A 19,253-nucleotide genomic window follows, 5' to 3' on the forward strand; every position below is an offset into this window, starting at 1 on the left:
GATTTTGTGCCTCCCTCTCTCTGTGCCTCCCCCACTCATTCTTATATTCATTCTCTCTCTCTCTCTCTCTCTCTCTCTCAAAAATAAATAAACATAAAAAAATACTCTTAGAAAAATACAAATAACAAGCATCCAACAAGTAAAATTCATAATGTCTAGAATCCAATAAAAGATTACCAGGCATGCATAGGAGCAAGGAAGCATATTCAGAATGAAAAGAATTAAAACTGAACTTAACTTTAAACAGCAAAGATGGAAGTATTAGCAAAGACACTAAAATAATTATTAAAACTGCATCCCACATGTTCAAAAATGAGGTTAGAAAGGTTGCAAAATATAAAATAAATATGCACAAATCAATTTTATTTCAGTATATTAGCAATGATCAGAAATTGAAACTTAATAGTATTTACAATAGGAAAAAAATATGAAACCATGATAAATCTAACAAAAGATATGCAAGACTTGTACATTAAGAACTACCAAATGCCAGGGCGCCTGGGTGGCTCAGGTTAAGCCTTCAACTCTTGATGATCTCGCTCGAAGTCCTGAGATCAAGCTCTGCACTGACAGTGCAGAGCCTACTTGGGATTCTCTCTCTCCCACTCTCTCTCTCTGCCCCCCCCCCCCCCCCCCCCCAAATAAACACACTTAAAAAAAAAAACACTTTAAAACACTGATGAGAGAAATTAAAGCTGTACTTGTTCTTGGGTCACAAGACTTATTATTGTTAAGATGTCGATTCTTCCCAAATTGACAGATTCAATCCAACTGCAGTCAAAACCCCTGGAGGGTTTGTTTGGTTTGCTTTTGGTAAAAATTGCCAAGCAGGTTCTAAAATTCATGTGCAAGTTCAAAGGGCTCAGAAGAGTCAAACCAAACCTTGCTGGAAAAGAACAAAGCTGGAGAGCTAACACTGCCTGATCTCACAACCTATTATAGAGCTATAGCAATAAAAAGAGTGCAGTACAGGCATAAGATAGACAAACAGATCAAATACAAAGAATCCAGAAATAAAACCGCACACACAGACAACTGGTATTAGACAAGCCAAAAAGGCCACGTTCTTCTGGCAGCGGAGAAAGGATGGTCTTTTCAACAAATGGTGCTGGGGCAACCAAAAGCAACAATGCATACCTTACACATAGACAAAAGTAACTCAAAATGGGTCGTAGACCTACATGCAAAGCCTAAGGTTACAAGACTTCTAGAAGAAAATAAGGGAGAAAACTTGCATGATCTTGGATTAAGGAAAGATTTCTTAGATACCACACCACAAGTATAAAAGAACAAGTGGATGAACTGGACTTCATTAAAATGAACAACTTCTCTGTTCTTCAAAAGACATCATTCAGATAATGGAAAGAGACTGGGAGAACACATGTGCAATGTATATTCTCTGGGAAGAATTACATCCAAAATATATAAAGAATTCTCAAACTCAGTAACAAGAGAACAATTTAGGGAGGCATGTGAGTGGCTCAGATGGTTAAGCGTCCAACTTGGGCTCAGGTCATGATCTTGCTGTTAATGAGTTTGAACCCCTCATTCGGTTCTGTGCGGACAGCTCAGAGCCTGGAGCCTGTTCCAGATTCTGTGTCTCCTCTCTGTCAGCTCCTCCCCTGCTTACAGTCTGTCTGTCTCTCTCTCAAAATTAAACATTAAAAATAAATTTTTTTTAAGTTTGATAGTTTCCTTAAAAAGTTAAACACATCACTCCTAGGGAATAATCAAGGTAAATAAAAGCATTAATTCCAAAGACATAATGTTCATACAAATTTTGTTTGTAATAGCTAAAGATCAGATACAATCCAAATAGGGGCTAAACAAATCACAGTATATCCATGTGATGGACTACTACTCGGCAATTAGAAGGAATGAACCACTCATACATGCAACAAAAGGAATCAATCTCAAAATATGTATGCAGCTTAAAAAGCCAGACCAATAAAGTACATGCTATAGGATGTCCTAGATACAAAATTCTAGGAAATGCAAACTCTACTACGGTGACTGACAGATCAATGGCTGTCTGTGGAAGTGGGGAGGGAAAGGGGGGAATTACAAAGGGGCACAATAACATGTTTAGAAATGATGGCTAGGTTATTGTGATTGTGATAGTTTCTCAAGTGTACACCTATATCAAAACTTATCAAACTGTACATTTTAAATATGTGGAATTTAATGTATGTCAGTTACATCTGAATAAAGGTGTTAAAATGTTTTCAAAAACCTACCTAACTTAGTTCAATCATCAACAAACAGATTAGCAAGCTTATTAGAATATGGTTCATCCAATACCAGCAGCACCCATAATGCCCCAAATAGAGTTTTCTAAATTTAACAACACATTCAGATGTCTGGAGTATATAAAATGTTCAGAAACACAAATTCATTTTTTTCTTGATTTCACCACTGTGCTTTAGACACGTGAATAAATGCTGTAAAAACAATGTCCAGTGACAGCACAGAGACAGAGAGATAAAACAACTTGGCTTTATAGGTCACAAAACACTCAGTTACCTATGTAAGAAACCCAAATCTTCATAATGACTATCAAATATTTGTGCTTAATAGCTAATTCTAGTAAGTCAGTGTCCAATAATGTATTAAGACACAATTTAGATTTTTAAATGCAATTTAGAAATACTATCAATAATTACCATCAACACCATAAAAAATAACTAAGCTAGTGAAATTTAATTATAACTGAAAAAACAAAGGTCAGTTAACTAGTTATAAAACAACAACAACCCACATACGAGGAATACCTCAATCCCCTATGACTACTATGGCTTTTTTCTTCAAGTTTGTATTTAAATTCCAGTTGGTTAACATACAGTGTAATATTAGTTTTAGTTGTAGAATTTAGTGATTTATCACCATTGCCCCTCCCTAAAAACCATGACCTATTTAACCTATTCCCTGCCCACCTCCCCTCCAGCAACCCTTGGTTTGATCTCTATAGTTAGGAATCAGTTTGACCATGGGTATTTAGACGAGATATAGCAGATACTTAAAAACTTCCAACTGGGGGCGCCTGGGGGGCTCAGTTGGTTAAATGTCCAGCTCTTGCTGTCCACTCAGGTCGTGATCTCACTGTTGTATCATTTTGCACTAACAGCATGGAACCTGCCTGCCATTGTCTCTCTTCTCCCTCCCTCCCTCCGTCTGCCCCTCTGCCACTCAGGCTCTTGCTCATATACTCTCTCTCAAACATTAGAAAAACAAAACCTTCCAAGTAAACATTTTAAGTTACCATTTATTGAGTCTTTGTTTAAGTAAGCTAGGCACTTACTCGGACACAATTTCATCAATGTTATCCTGTTTAATCTTAATAACCCCATAAGGTATTACTGTCCTTATTTTATAGATAACAAAACTGAGGTTGAGATTAAGCCATCTGTCCAAGCTACACATTCATTTACACTCAAATGACTATGCTTTTTTTTATCCATTCTAGATTTAAAGCTCAGGGTTATGTTACTTTTCTCACAGATCATAAGCTTATTAATTAGCAAGCAGCTTTGCATTTTCTAACTAGTCATTTAAACATTCTTACCCTACACACGCAAATGTGTAGTTCAAACTCAATTGTGAGTCAATGGATGACCTATCAGCACTGACTATATCCCAGCCCAGTTTTACTGCTTTATGCATGAGAAGAACACACTCAAGTATTAGAGGCATATTTTCCTAAGATCACATGCACTCTTCTGCTAACTATAGGACAATTACCTTCTGAACTTTGAGAGCCACTACAGTGGGTTAAGAAAATTAGAAAAAAATAAATGTTTGCTTTTAAATGTAGTTTTCTGACACCTTTACAACATGTAGTTTGAACTCTGTAAAAGGAAATCTGATGAAATCTCATACACTGTAAATAATCCAAAACCTGGTATAACGGGTTTCAAAAATGGACCTGGAGTCAGACAGATTTCAATTCTGATAATGCCTCTGCCACTAAGCAGCAGAAAGGTCACGCAGGTAAACTAACACTAGAATGATTATTAGGAAAAATTCAAAAGTTGTATTTATTGCCACATTTGGAGCATACATTTCCTAGGTTGGTCTTTTAATGTGGACACTCTGGTTACAAAACAAAATCTGTACCTGAAAAGTGGTGTGTCAGCTGTGAAAAAGGGCTTTTTGGTTTTTTTTTTTTTGCAAACACAGAATGCTTAGCAGGCAAGAGCACCCCGTAACATCCATCTTACCTCTCCCCCACAGCCCCCATCCTGGGGCAAAATGAAGGTTTTCCTGGTACCCAGGAGTTAGAACTTCTATCTCCTACAGAAACAGAATAAATGGTGGCTAGGGTTAGGACCGGTTATACCAAAGGTGAAAGACACCTGCATCTGCAAGCTATCTGGGGATCTACCCCTTCATAAGGTCGTCACAGGAAAATACTTTTGAGTTCCAAAAAGCCAAATTACACACACCTTTACAGAACCCATTTTTATCACAGTGATTGGTGAGAGACTTCTCTTTACTCAACAGCCTAAGGATTATCTCTAGGGGAATTTCAAAGAATAACTGGTTTGAAATATGTACATTATTTTTTTAAAACCTTATTCAAGTTCTACTTAAACTATCAAAGCTAGAAGGGAAAATCCAACCCTGCCATTTTCCAAAAGAGGAAACTGAGGCTCACAATCACACGGGCAGTTTGGCAGGCCTTGGACATAAGTGAACTATAAGTCCACGGGTCTTTCTGATGAACACTGTCAGATATAAACACTGTCACAGTGACCAGGGCCAAGCATTTCCAAAAGGGGCAAGTCTCCTTCTAACTGTAAGACTTATCCCCTTGATCAAACTGGACCCTAAAATGCCAACCACTGTTTTACTCTCCAACCCTGGTAAATAATTAAAGGTTGAGCGACTGGGCTCTGGAAAGCCCTAAGATGTAACAATTGATTGTAACCTAATGGCTAAACTTATTTTTCAAGACTCTGTGTTAAGCATCCTCTTCGCCTCCCTCCGGTAACTATGACTGGTCATTTCAAACCCCCCTTGAGACAAAGAACTCTAAAATTGATAGGTTCCCACCAAAAGTAACGTCTGTGTGTCGATATGACTGACCACTATAGAATGCTGTAACCTATGATTGGTTAACTAAATGATGACTTATTTGTCTTGCCAAAGCCCTTAAAAACCCTGAGCTCCTGCTCGGTGGCGCTCTCTCCTGACTTGCCAACACTCGGGAGAAGCCGTTTAGCCAAACTAAAACAAAACCCTGTTAATCAACTCCAGTTTCTTGTGGATTCTATTCTCGCTGACTCCCATTGGGACAGAGGTCTAACATAACTGCGGTTTTAAGGCTTTCTTGGGGCGGGAAGAGGAGGCCTTCTAAGTACAACAACAACATTTGCCACCAAAAGCAGTAATTTAATATCACGCCCACACAGTCCAACATATCACATCTCAGGCACCATCTTCTGACAAGGCCATCCTTTATCTCCAGGACCACACCATCCACCACACCCTTCTCTACTTTTATCCGCCCAAGGCATCTGTAGGCCCGTAAGCTTGCTTGCTGCCTGACCCCAGTCTGCAGACTTCTACTTTGCAGATGTAGTCAGTCCGCAGTTCTACATGATCATGACCTGCAGTTTGAAAAGCAATGTTCTGGGACATCTGGGTGGCTCAGTCGGTTGAGCGTCTGGCTCCGGCTCAGGTCATGATCTCATGGTCATGATCTCATGGTTCGTGGGTTCGAGCCCCATGTCGGGGTCTGTGCTGACCGCTAGCTCAGAGCCTGGAGCCTGTCTTCGGATTCTGTGTCTCCCTCTCTCCCTGACATTCCCCTGCTCGCGCTGCCCCTCCCTCCCTCCCTCCCTCCCTCTCTCTCAAAAACAAATAAAAAATATTAAAAAAAAAAGCAATATTCTGTAACATAAGAGTAATTACTTCAACATGATACTAGCAGCATCAGCAAATATTTAGGCATGAGACTCCTGCCCAACCCCTTCAAAACATCACCTTCTCTCTGCCCAGATACCACAATGGAGAATTTGTTCTCCAAATAACCACAGGTCAAAGATGGGAGAAAGAGCCAGACTCCAGGGACTAAAATTTCATTTCAGGAGTATGTAGAGAGCAGTTACATCCTCACACACTTCTTCCCCTTACATCAGGCTGCCTATTTCTAACTCAATTGTCAACACTTGAGAGTAAGAATTTTGCTCTCCTTGAAAATCCTATACTCCACCCAGACACACAATTGTAGCAGAATCAAGGGGGCTGGGGGATAGAGGATAGATCATAAAACGCATGCAATACACAAATGAACATAAACAATAAGAGATGCTGTGAAGAAACAAAGAACTTCAGAATAAAACTCAAGAATTACCAAACAATACTGTACCTTTTCTGTCCAAAGTATGACAGCCCCTTCTAGTAGAAATGTGAATTGCTAATCATTACACTTTTCTAACTTAATACAGCACAATTCCTTCAACTGTAAAAAAGCAGAATTATCTTCCAATCTTAGAAATAGACAAACTTAAGTTTGCAAAGAGGCAACAGAGATTCCGCATTGGCATACCAGCACCTTGATACTTAGGTCAAGAGTAATAACATGAACTACAGATAAGCTTACACCTAAGCAAGCCATGGAAGACAAATGGTAAAAACAAATAGATGCATTTTTCAAAAAAGCATTTAATTATTTGAATTGTATCTACATGTGACTCTCAAAAACGGGGACAGTGCTAAAAGCTTTGGCAGGAAAAAACTAAATCCAAAGGGGCAATGCTTTCCAGATCAATCCTATATACAGCGGTTCAACATATTGAGAATACAAAAACATTTCACGTCTTGGCAGAACACATGTTGAAGCACTGATTTGTAAAGTTTAGACACTAGATCCAGGCCACGGAAAAGCACTAACAAATCCCAACTGTGAAGCTTCAAGAATTCCCATTTAGAATTAAGTAGGACCAAGAAGTTTCCACCCCTTTAGCAAGACCGAGCCTTAATTCTAAAGTGGTGATACAGGGAAAGGTGGAGGGTGGCGTAAGAGGGTGTGAGGTGCTGATGAGAGGTTGGGAGGTTTAAAAGGTAATCTGCATCATGTGGGGCAGAAGCGAACATCCTTAGACCGGACTCCTAGCAGCATTGGGCCTTCTAGGACAACTTTGTCCCTTTCTCACTCATCACAAAAGCGCGTTTTTATACGGGACGGTAGATCTCGATACGCGGCCGGCATATTTATCAGATTGAGAACTCCTATAAGCACCAAATGTCACCCTTCCTCAAGCTCGCGCCCTCCCACCGCCTAACCCATTTCTTGAATGAAGGGGAAAACCCTTAAAAATGAATGAATGGGAGGGAGAAGTCTGGTGAGAAAGCTCAGGCAGGGCCCCACGCCCCGGACGCCCGCCGGGCGAGGGCAGAGGCAGCGCGTCCGGGGACCCTCGAGGCGCAACGGAGGACGCGGACCACCGTGGGGCCCCGGGGCGCGCCTAGCCGAACAAAGGAGGCACGGGGTGGCCCGACAAGGGTGCCCGGCGGGGGGCGGAGGCCGGGGGCGCTCACCTCGTCGCCCCACTTGAGCACGTCCTTGTGCCGGTCCTTGACAGCGTGGTAGATGTGCAGAAACTGGAGGATCCCGTGCCGCCGCACGTGGTCTGCGTGGCGCTTGGTCTCCTCCCAGCTCAGCGGCGAGCCCTGGGACAGCAGCCCCATGGCTGCCCCCTCCTCTTTCTCCTCGGGGCTGACGGCCGCCGCTAGCTCAGGGCGCGGGGCGCGAGACCGACACTCAGCTGCCCGCAAAAGGCGCCGGCGGCAGCAGCTGCTCCGCCCCGCGGGGGCGCCCTCGGGCCACAGCCGGCGGAGAAAGGAAGGGTCCGCTCCGTTCCCGCTCCCCCGCGCGGGTCCTTGCCGCCCAGGTGACCGGCTCAAGGGGTCCGGCGCGCCGCACGGACACAGAGGCAGAAGACGGGAGGGCAGGCTGGGCGGCTCTCGGCCAGCGGCCTCGCCCGCTCCGGCTCCCGCCCCGCTCCTGTTCCCAGGCGGCGGCCACAGACCCCACAGCCACGGTGCAGCTCCTGCTTCTCTTTGCCGGTGTCGTGCACTGGCTTCTTCCTACTTGTGACCAAGACCTGCGCTGCTGCCGCCGCCGAGCATGCCCAGTCTTCCTATCGGCTCGCTCACCACTCCAAGTGCGATCCGTAGCTCCGGATTTTATAGACTACGAGGGGGGCGGGGAAAGAAGGCGGTGCAGGAGAGGAGGCGTGGCCGAGCACCCAAAGAGATTGGGGAGGCTGCGGAGGAGGCGTGCGCAGGCGTGGTTGGGGCGGAGTCGAAGGGGAGGAGCTCGCCGAGGGCGGGGGGAGGGAGGTTCGCGTCTCTTTAAGCAAAAGAAACGTGGAAACTCGTTTTCTCTAATCCGAAGAGATAAGCTTTGGGTTGGGGAAGAAGTATGATTATTTGAATTAAAGAACAACCCGCTATATTCTTTGTGAGGTGAGAAAAGGCCTCACACGTGTTAAAAACAAGTGAGAGCAGCCGGGTATGGTAATAACTGCGTGGCTTCAGAGTCAGATAAAACACCTGTTCAATTCTAGTTTCCACTATTTGCTGACTGTGAGACCTTGGGCAAGTTATTTACGTACCTGTGTAAAATTATGTTAATTTTACCTTTTATGTTGTAAGAGTGCACAATGCAAACGTGCATAGCGTTGATGGCCAATACATTACCTGGTTATTAAGAGGAATACAAGTTTGTGTATATATGTATACAATGTATATATATTACAAGTATTTCTGTATTCTCTAAGTATCCGATGACCTATATTCTTTTCCCAGACACCATTATTTGCAACAAAAGGGACTTTGTCAACATCTACAGATGGATTTATTGAAGGAATCTTCTCCCAAAGCACATCCCTCATCCAAACCTAGTATTCATCCATTATGTGACTAAAATGTGTTCATGAGCTTACCAAGGAGTAGAGGATTTTAGAAACAGCTGAGGTGGACCCTATCCTGATGGGAAAGAGAAAGAAGAGGTGTCTCACCCCCAAGTTATTGTTCAATAACATGCTGACAGAATGATGATGTGTCAGGGAGGGAAAAAGGGACAGTAACTAGATCACGCATGCACTGAAGCCGAAAAGTGTGTATTTATTGTGCCCACTTCCATTAACTACAAAGTTAACATTTCTTAAGCACTTATTAACTGCTGAAAGGATATATGATAGTAGAAGTCTTCTCCCACACCCTTCCTATTGGATGTGCCCCTCTTAGGGCTTTGGGACACGGAAAACCAAAGTTTGGTTATAATTTTCACAGTGGAGTGTGTGTATATGTGCAAGTGGTGGGTGGGGCTGGGTGTGGGTTTGTGGGGGTGTTTGAAGCTCAGGATATGTTTCAATCCCCAGCACACATCTAGGATAAAAACCAAGCTTCATTCTAATTTGTTCACAGCTAATTCCACAACCTCAGCTACTGCACCTACTCCTCCTTGTACCCTCTGCCCAAACATCAACAGACTTGTTTGGTTCTGGCTTTCCACTGATTTTTCTGCTTGAACATCTCCACCTGACACATTCCTGTTTATCTGCTCAGGCCCAGTTATTCCCTTCCGTAATTTGGTTGCATTTGTACATGCCTCTAGTTCTAAAGCATGATAGAATAATTTTAAAAATATCTCTACACTATCTGACTTCCTCTGGGATAGAGTTAATTTGCCTTTTATATTTTCAATTCTAGAAAAGTGCTTCCTATATATCTTTGCTTCCTAAGGAAGGGAGGTAGTGTGGGCATCTAGGGCAGCAGTGCTGCTCATGTTTCACATGCAAGAGAGACATCTAAAAGATCATTTTTTATTCTCAAGATCTGGTATTTGCATAGGCCTGCATTGCTCAGTACAATAGCCATCAACTACATGTGGCTGGCTTAATTGAAACAGCGCAGGTGTAGACATTTACGGTTTGCAAAGCACACTCACTTCCCTACACCTGCTGCATTTCCTCACAACACCTGAAGCTGGACTCTTGGGAGAGTGTCAGTTTCATTTTAATGAACAAACAGGTACAGGGGTAGTTCAGTGAGAGACTTAAGTTCAAATCTAGCCAAAGTTCTAGGTAGTACTGCATAGAAAGAGCGCTATAATTTGAGACACTCAGTCCCAGATTCTGGTGACTAAGGGGGCCTCTCTTCCTCGAATTCCGAAACCGCACCTCAAGAGCCCCTGATCTCAGGACGATCCCAAATAGGGTGCAGCATGGTGACACTATTTGGCAGTTAGGTCAAATGTAAACCGTGGCCTCACAGTGCCTTAATCAGTTGCTGTTACAGGCGGGTAAAACCCCCAGCACTAAAACGGAATTACACTCAACAATCAATCCCCTCTATTTGACAGTATTTTTCATTTTTAGGTTTACTTCTTAGGCACTTCTTAGTAGGTTTTCAGCGACTAGCCCCAGACAGATCGTTTAGGGCTTTAATGACCTCTAAAAGGAAAAGGTGCTGAAAGACTGCAGAATCAGGTGTTCTTCGGGCCTTGCTCAAAGCGGATTCCTGGTCACATCTTCCGCGGGGGGAAAAAAAGCCAGACTCAGTCAGCACGAAGCAACCGTTGCTAGTGGCGATCCAGAAAACGCTTTCACCTTTCACTCCTCCTAGCCGGGACAGCCGCAAGCCCCGCCTCTAGGGCCCCCTGGAAAACCCGGAACGCGGAGCAGGGAGGCTAGGGACCCGGAGCAACCGCGGGGCCGAGCTGAGCATGCTCAGAGGGCGACTCAAGCGCGGGAGGAAGCGGCGCAGGGCCGAGGGCGCTGCACGCCGCGTCGTTGTTGTGATACAGCCCCCGCCACGTGACTGCGCCGGGCCGCCTCAAGGCGCGCGGTGCCGCCTCCCCGTGACTCAGCACTTTGTGCAGGTTTTGTGCGAGAGGTCAATGTCGGGGATGCTGCTCGGGGCAAAGTCTTCCGCCTCTACTCTTGACACTCTCCCGTCCCTCACATCCGGCTGCTGCTCTTAAGTATTGCAGCAGCCATTTCAGACTCATTGGTTTTCGGGCCTCTGGGTGCGGAGGAAAAAGAATCTATTTCCCTGTGGTCACGCCAGTTCCAATTTTCCCTGAGTCAGCAGCTCCGCTGAGAGGCTGGAGCTGACCAGAGGGGATTGTGCCCAAGGTCTCTAAGGGAGAAATTTACAGGTTCAGGCCACTTTGTGGTCACCGGCCCTGGCCCTTCCTGCGCTGTTTGGCTTGAACATCCTCTAGATGGTGTCCGGCCATCTCAGTAATTACTCTTCATGGTGCACCTACTTTATGCCAAGCACTTTGATCTAGATTCCATAGAACAATCCTGGTTGTTGCCATGTTTTAAACATAAGGCAACTGAGATCCAGTAATAGTAACAGGTGATGGCTACTCAGGGATCTGAACTACAGCGTGCTTTCTACTACCCCTCACAGTCTGGGTGAAGCTAGGGTCTCCTGTGGGGCTCCTGTCTCTCAATACCAATTACACTAAGCCCTCCTCTCTTTTGGCATTTCCTTTCCCCCAAAAAACCTTTGTTCTGATGGTGAAGTGTTTAAGATTTTCTTGGTATGTATTTTAATTATTGGTAGAAACTAATAGTTCTCAACTTAAGTGTACACAGTGCAAAATGCAAGAGATGCAAAAAGGATTTTTACCCTACCATCGCGTTGCACTTGGAATTTGACTACATAGAAGTACCCAAGAGCTTTATCATAGAAAAGCAGTACTCCAAAGACTGTGGTCTTCACCCTAGCTCAGGGGACCGTTCTCAGGCAATCTAAGCTTCCTTCTTCACCTGAGGTTTCCCACCCGACCTAAACATTTTCTGATGTCAATAAAACTAAATTAGTTGAAAAGGTGCACTTTTTTTTGGTATAATGTAGTATTTCTAACACTTGTGGCTGAAATGTGCTATTGTTATTCTAAGTCAACAAAACAAAACACAGAACCACTGTCAACTTGGTTTTTAAAGCTGACTTTTAGTTCATATGGAGGTTTCAAAAATATAAATGTGCTTATTTTCATATAGAGTTGCACAAGGTGTGCTCCATCAAGTGAGGCCTATATTAAATGAGGAAGCTTGAGTGTGTAAAGAAGATGGATAGGAGTCAATGGGCTGAGATTAAAGATGTGGGAATGAGAGAGGAGGCCTTGAGAAGATCTCTCAGGAGACACGATGGAATCCACAACATGTGAAGTGGTGAGGTTTTTCAGAACAGTATCACGACCTCATCAGATGCTAGGGAAGAAGATAAGGATGCCAAGATTGATGCGTTGGGACAGGAAAGGTAATCGCTCTGTCTCGTAGATGCACTCTCTTCACAGGAGCATGGTTAAAGACACAAGTCCTTATTGCAGACATTTCTGAGTGAGCATGAACGTAGAGGACATAGCATAATGTACCTATTAACCATCTTTAGTATCACCCCATGGCCAATCTTGGTTCACCACCTCCTGTTAATTTAAAGCAAATCTCACTGGCGGATGAGCTCAGGTAATTAGCTTGAAGTGAGGAATTTAAAAGAGGATTTAAGGGGCTCCTAGGTGGCTCAGTAGGTTAAGCATCCAGCTCTGGCTCAGGTCATGATCTCACGGTTGTGGGTTCGAGCCCCACGTCAGGCTCCATGCTGACAGCTAGCAGAGAGCCTGGAGCCTGCTTCACATTCTGTATCTCCCTCTCTCTCTGACCCTCCCCTATTCCCACTGTCTCTCTCTGTTTCTCAAAAATAAAGAAAGAACAAAAGTAATGTTCTTTATTTAACAATTAATTTAAAAAATTTTTTTAAATATTTTATGTTCTTTCTTTATTTTAGAGAGAGAGAGAGAGACAGTGGGAATAGGGGAGGGTCAGAGAGAGAGGGAGATACAGAATCCGAAGCAGGCTCCAGGCTCTGAGCTAGCTGTCAGCACAGAGCCCGATGCAGGGCTTGAACCCACAAACTGTGAGATCATGACCTGAGCTGAAGCCGGACGCTTAACCGACAGCCACCAGGTGCCCCTAAAAAAATTTTTTTAAAGATGATTTGAGCAATTGGCACTGAGGGATGATCCAGGAAGATGAAAAGGAGGGAGCAATGGGCTAAGCCCTTACTGGAAGTCAATTTTGTTTGTCTTAAAATTGGAGACAGTTGATGTTATCCAGTTGTTTTTATTCCAATTTTTTTAGCTATTGTTTTATATTATGTGACCTTGCATTTAAAAACAAAACTAAAAAGCCCTACTTGTCAAATGTAGTATAAACTGTTTCACAATAGCTGGCATGGATAATTATTATTGTCAAAGTAGGCACACTGTCAAATATGAGTAAAGTCTTTAAGGCATGTATTTATGTTTTTCAAGATTCTCCTTTTTTCCCTCCCCTTTTCACTTACCTTCATTCACATATATGTAAGTTTCATTCTAGATTAGATAACAGCAAATAATTGACCTTTGGCACACAGCAATTTGTGGATGATGAAATATGAAGAAGTGCTAATCATAATTTTACCTACAGAGAAAGGCAACTCTACTGGATATCAAGCAATTTTGCCTCAATAAGCAAAAGCGAAAACAAACACAAAGGAATAACATAATTATACTTCCGGGAGGTATTTTTCACACCCAATAGGCCCTGCTGCTGCTATTTTAGTGCTTAAGCATTTAATAGTTATTTTGAAGGGAAAAATCAACTCATCAAAAAACCACCTCTTTTACAATGCATGGGACAGACCCACACAAAGAATTATTCAACTCAAAATGTCAACAGTGTGAAGGCTGAGAAACCTTGGTCTACATGCTTCGGGATTAACTCTAAATACTACATGGGTGCCTTTCTTTTAATATTTGTGAGGGGCTTCTGGGTGGCTCAGGTCATGATCTCACAGTTTGTGGGCTCGAGCCTGTGTTGTGCTGACAGCTCAAAGCCAGGAGCCTGCTCTGGGTTCTGTGTCTCCTCTCTGCCCTTCCCTTGCTCACACTCTGTCTCTCAAAAATAAATAAGTGTTTAAAAATTTTTTTAAATCAATATTTGTGAGGTCATCAAATGACTAGGTGAGAAGTTCTGATATATACAATGATTAGTATCATCTTATTTGTAGTCATCATGTACACAAATATATGTAGCTGTTGAATATATCACTAGTCTCCCATGTGTTGACGGAGCCCACGGTAAGAGGGAGTAAGTCCCCTTCTTGTTTCTCTTTCCCTTGTGGCCACTTTCTGATCCAGCCCTGGTCTACTCTCTTAGTCTTAGTTCTTGTCCATGTGAGACCAGTAATATACTTATATCAATATCAATATTAAATTTTTTCAATGTGTATTTATTTTTGAGAGAGAGAGAGAAAGTGTGTGTGCATGTGCATGCACATATGCGCTCTCATGAATAGGGGAGGGGCAGAGAGGCCTGGTGCTATGAGAGCAGAGCCCTATGTGGAGCTTGACCTTAAGAACCATGAGATCACGACCTCAGCCCAAGTCAGACACTCAACCAACAGAGCCATGCAGATGTCCCACCAGGATTAATATTAAACTGCAGTGTTCTTAGTGCCCTGCCTACATTTTTTAAAATTCAATTTTTAAGAATGAAAACTCATTAGGTCTTAGAAACTCTGTTACTCCTGGGCAGAGAACATGGCATACAGGAAATGTCTTGGCTTGAGTGTTAGAACTGATTGGGAATTCCAGCTCTAGCCCCTTCTAGCTCTGTGACCTTGGGCAAACTCCTGTGCTTGAGTTTCATCATTTGTATTACGGGGGGAAAGTGATACTTTGATGAGTGCTTGTAAAGAATGAAAATAAAATGCAGACCACTGGACACATATGGGTGGGGGCGAGAGGCTCACTGAATGACCTCTTTTGCATCAATTAAGGCAAGGTAGGAATTTTAGGAGACAGAATATTCAAGTAGCAGTAAGCTCAGAAAATATCTTCCTGCCACAGATATTTTCTGCTGTGGCAATGGTAAAATGTTGTAGATGTTCCTGAAAAGACATTCTGCTATTACTCAAAAGGCCAGCACGTAAAAATCCAGGGCCACTAAAAAATGGTCTCTAGCACTTTAATTTTTAAGGTTTTGTGAAGACAGCCAGTGTTTTCTCTGTAAGAGTAGTGTAAGCAAACCTTCCCTGGCTTTTCTACCTTCTCCCTCCCCAAACAGAAACCTGCACAAAGTAGCGAACAGCTTGCTAGTCAGCAGCTGCCCCTGTGGCATTGAGTAGAAGCACTGTGGAACTGTGCTTAAGGTTGTCAGGCCACAGCTTATATGGAAGGGTGGGCTGCTGAGTTCACCAAAGACAGAACTGCCATCAAGCATCACTTGGTGTGGACAGCTCTGCTCTGGCACATCCAACTGTCACCTTCAGAGGTGTGTTCAGCCAGGGAGATGGGCACCAGATAAACACGTTGTTCTGCTTGACCTTGATCTAGGGAAGGGAGGGGAACTAATGATCAGGAAGATTCACATTTATTCCTCCCCCATAAACCCATAAAACAAATATGGCAGAGCTGCCCAAAAAGCATGCCTTGGAATGCTAATGTGCCCTAACTAGCAATGGGATCCCAAAATGACATTCCCTTAAGCCCTTGCGATGGCAAAGCAGGATCTGATTTGTGTGGACAGAGCCTCCTGGTCTGGTCACATCTCACTGCAGATCCCAACATCCTTTACAGTAAAAACATTCTCATTTTCAAGGTGTATAATGTTATGAAAAAGGTTGGGAAAGATTTCTATGAGGTGTTAGCCCATTTTATAGAGGAGTAAATGGAGGCTTACAGTTTAGGAAACACACTCAAAGGCCAGCCAGAGATTTGTAAACGGCAAGTAAACAGCAGAATTTGGATTTGATTCTAAGACTGTTTGCCTTCAGAGTCCAAATTCATTCCACTTTGCCTCTCATTGCTGAAAACAAAACTCAATCATACGTATCAACAGTAATACCTAAATTTTGAATAGGCCTTTGTGGCCTACGATGTGCTTTGGCAGAAGAAGGGGGAATTAAGAGGTGAATGAATGAACATTTCTCTTATACCTACACTGAACCATTTCCACATACAGGAAACTAATCAGGGTTCACCTTGCCCTCAGCAAGGTCCGGGGCACAGTCCTGTAGTTGTGGGCATGTGTGATGGGGAAATTCACTAGGTTTTCTAAGTCATAATTAGATTGCAATGGTCATAACAGCTAAAACCTTGACTTGACTGAGAATTTGTCCTTGAAGATAATATTATTGAAGTTAGAGTTAGGCACTATCTTCTAGTTTTCACTATGCTAAACAAATAACTAAGACATTTTTTTACAGATGTCTTTTAATACCTAAGAACGTGGATTAAATATGTCCATAAACTAGCTGTGAAATTAGTACCAGTGTTGATCTGGGCTACAAAGAACTTTTGGAAGCTTGGACTTTATATAAATTTCCATGATTATATAACTAAGGCACTTCTCTGCCAGTTGAGTTAAATTTGTGTTTATTTAACAAATATGTACCATGTACCCACTCTGCATGGGTTCTGTTCTTGGTGCCGAAAATACTGGGTGAAAGGGAAGAGCAACATTTCTGTTTTCATGGAGCTTTCTTTCTAGAGGGAGAAGACAGACAATAAACAACAACATAAACTCAATAATTTTAGGTTGTCATTATGAAGAAAATACTAAAGAGCATACATTGTTTTCGTGATGATTTATGTGTGTCAGACTATCTTCTGGTTAGTTTTGCTAATGATTTAGCTACGAGTGCTATGATTTTTGTACCCCGAAAAGACACCAGCTATGGAGAATTTCCCTTTGCTCCAGTTGGGGATAAAATTTCTCAGTTGAAGAATTTTTTCCCCCTTTATCTTTAGGTAGGGCATACAGCTTCCTTCCTAGATAACTTCAAAATGAGGTAATCAGTGAGGAATGCTATTGAAAGACAGATGCTTTAGTTACCTTTGACAGTCCCTGGTTTCTGTTATGAATCTATAGACCTTAGAAGTGTAGAATTTAAAATAGTATCTAAAATCTGAAGGGTTTACAAGAGATTTATGATGGGATTTATTCATTAAGTCAAAACAGTGTCAAAATGTCAAGGACTATTTGATTTGACGTTAATTGAATTGACTGGGCTAGTTACATGATTAAGGTTTTTATTTTTTTCAAATGTTACTTGGGATGAAAACAATAAATGATAGCATGCCTTTGCTAACATTACAGAATACTATTCTGCAAGCAGACCATATTGATAAAAAGTTCCTACTGCAGATGGTGGAACGCATCTAGAATTTAAAACTAAAGCAGAAAAGTACAAATAATCACATTTTTCAGAAATTTGGGACATTTGATGATGTCACGTTTGTAAGACGTAAATAATCTAACCCGTACTCAGTATATTACACCCAAAGTTGCTTATAAATCCTATTTTTTCCTTGTAAGAAAACAATATGAGTTCTGGCTGAAGATAGCACCCTCAACAAGAGTTTTCTCTCTTTTATCTATGTAAAAATTTCCTAGATGCGGGCACATGGCTGGCTCAGTCAGCACATGACTCTGGATCTCAGGCTTGTAGGTTTGAACCCCATGCTGGATGTAGAGATTACTCAAAAAAAATAAAATCTTAAAAAAAGTTCTAGAGGTAAAAAAAGGAGATTCAGGGTCATTGCTTTTTAACTAAACTAGTGTAACTTGAGGTTTCCAAGTTTTAGTTTTCAAGTTATGGCTAGTTTATACAGTTTTAGGCTGTTTTATATTCAGATGATTATATGGTAGTTTATTTAAAAGGCAAAAACATGCTAACGTAAGCCAACAAATATTTACTTTAACATTTAAAGTCTCTTACCAGCTCAGTTCAGCTAACATGTTGTTGCATGATTGATGAAAGCTGGCTTTCTTTTAACTGTACTTAGGACACTGCAGAAATAATGAAAATCAATGGCTATTATGTTTTGTTTTCTCTGAGGCTTGTAATTCATTAATCACATTAGTATTGCATTCCCGAGTCCCAGAGGAAGGAGATAAAATCTGATGTAGATTATGAGAAGTTACCAGAAAATGGGAGAGAGGAAGAAAGAACAGAGGGGAAAAAGAAAAGGAAGAAGAAAACGATAGAAGGAAAGGAAAGAAAATAGGAAAGGCATGGGTTTAGTGTCTTAGATTTCTGACGTACCAGCTCATTATGACTCACCCATTCATTCCTTCAAATATTCCCATGCTAGCGATATTACTTTGGGCAAATAAATTAATTTCTTCACCTGGGTTCTGGAGGAGAAAAAGATTAAGGAAAAAAAGTAAGAGGGGTACCTGGGTGGCTCATTTGGTTTTAAGCCTCCGATTCTTGATTTCAGCTCAGATCATGATCTCACAGTTACGGGATTGAGCCCATGTTGAGCTCCATGCTGAGTGTGGAGCCTGCTTGGGATTCTTTCAATCTCTCTCTCTCTGCCTCTACCCTGCTTGTGCTTTCTGTCTCTCTCTCAATAAAATAAAATAAAATAAAATAAAGTAAAATAAAATAAAATAAAATAAAATAAAATAAAATAAAGTAAACATTTAAAAAAAAGTAAGAGAAGGAACTGGTGGGAATGATCATAATTTTGGTCCTGGTTCATGGTCATTGTGAAGGTAAACAACATAACATATATGAAAGTGCTTTGAAAAAGTTCTTTACTGAGGAACATTCTCTATAGATACTATTAATAAATGGCAAAGGCCCATTCACCATCTAAAACTGTAGTGCAGGTTTTGCAAGTGGCCTCCCAGCTGGACTCAGGCCCCAAAGCACAGACAGTCAGAGGGACACCTTTATCTTGTGAGAAAGCTTGCAGAGTATCCAATCCTCAAGTGAGTGTACGAGGGTATGGTAGGAGCAGAATGATGTCTCTTTCATGGCCTGAGGTAAAAAACAAAGCAAAAAAAAAAAACTATAGTTTTTCATGTTTAAGATATGATACTTTATTGTTTGGGGAAGAAATTGGGTAGATGATTCATTCCACAAAACAGGAAAAGATCAAGGATACTGATTCATCCAACTCGAGGCCAGGATCAGGTAATTATGGAGGCTGCATTCCATTGACAGAGGCCGTAGTGTGTCTGTCCCTGTGTTCGAACCTGTAAGCATCCTCTCATTTAACTGTCAACAGTATGAGGTGACAACAATATCTCCATGTGTCAGTTGAGAATTTGAGTATTTAAGCCTCCCTGACATAGCCAGTAAATGGCAGAATCTAAATTCAAATCCAGGTGTCCACCACCTTGCTTCTCCACTTTCAGGTCTTCAGGCATCCCTCTGCCAATTCTGTAAAACAG

The 19,253-nt window shown here is 42.1% G+C and overlaps 1 protein-coding gene across 1 annotated transcript in view; it reads right to left on the reverse strand.

Annotated features, from left to right (window-relative positions):
* Window positions 1–8,153, reverse strand: part of GCLC (glutamate-cysteine ligase catalytic subunit) — a 48,559-nt gene extending 40,406 nt beyond the window's left edge. Inside the window, exon 1 of the mRNA XM_029944091.1 lies at window positions 7,543–8,153. Coding sequence (XP_029799951.1) covers window positions 7,543–7,692 — 150 coding nt within the window. The 5' untranslated portion in view covers window positions 7,693–8,153. The remainder of the gene's footprint in view (window positions 1–7,542) is intronic.
* Between the last annotated feature and the right edge of the window lie 11,100 nt (window positions 8,154–19,253).

This window comes from Suricata suricatta, chromosome 7, assembly GCF_006229205.1.
Source record: "Suricata suricatta isolate VVHF042 chromosome 7, meerkat_22Aug2017_6uvM2_HiC, whole genome shotgun sequence".
Classification (NCBI taxonomy): Eukaryota; Metazoa; Chordata; class Mammalia; order Carnivora; family Herpestidae; genus Suricata; species Suricata suricatta.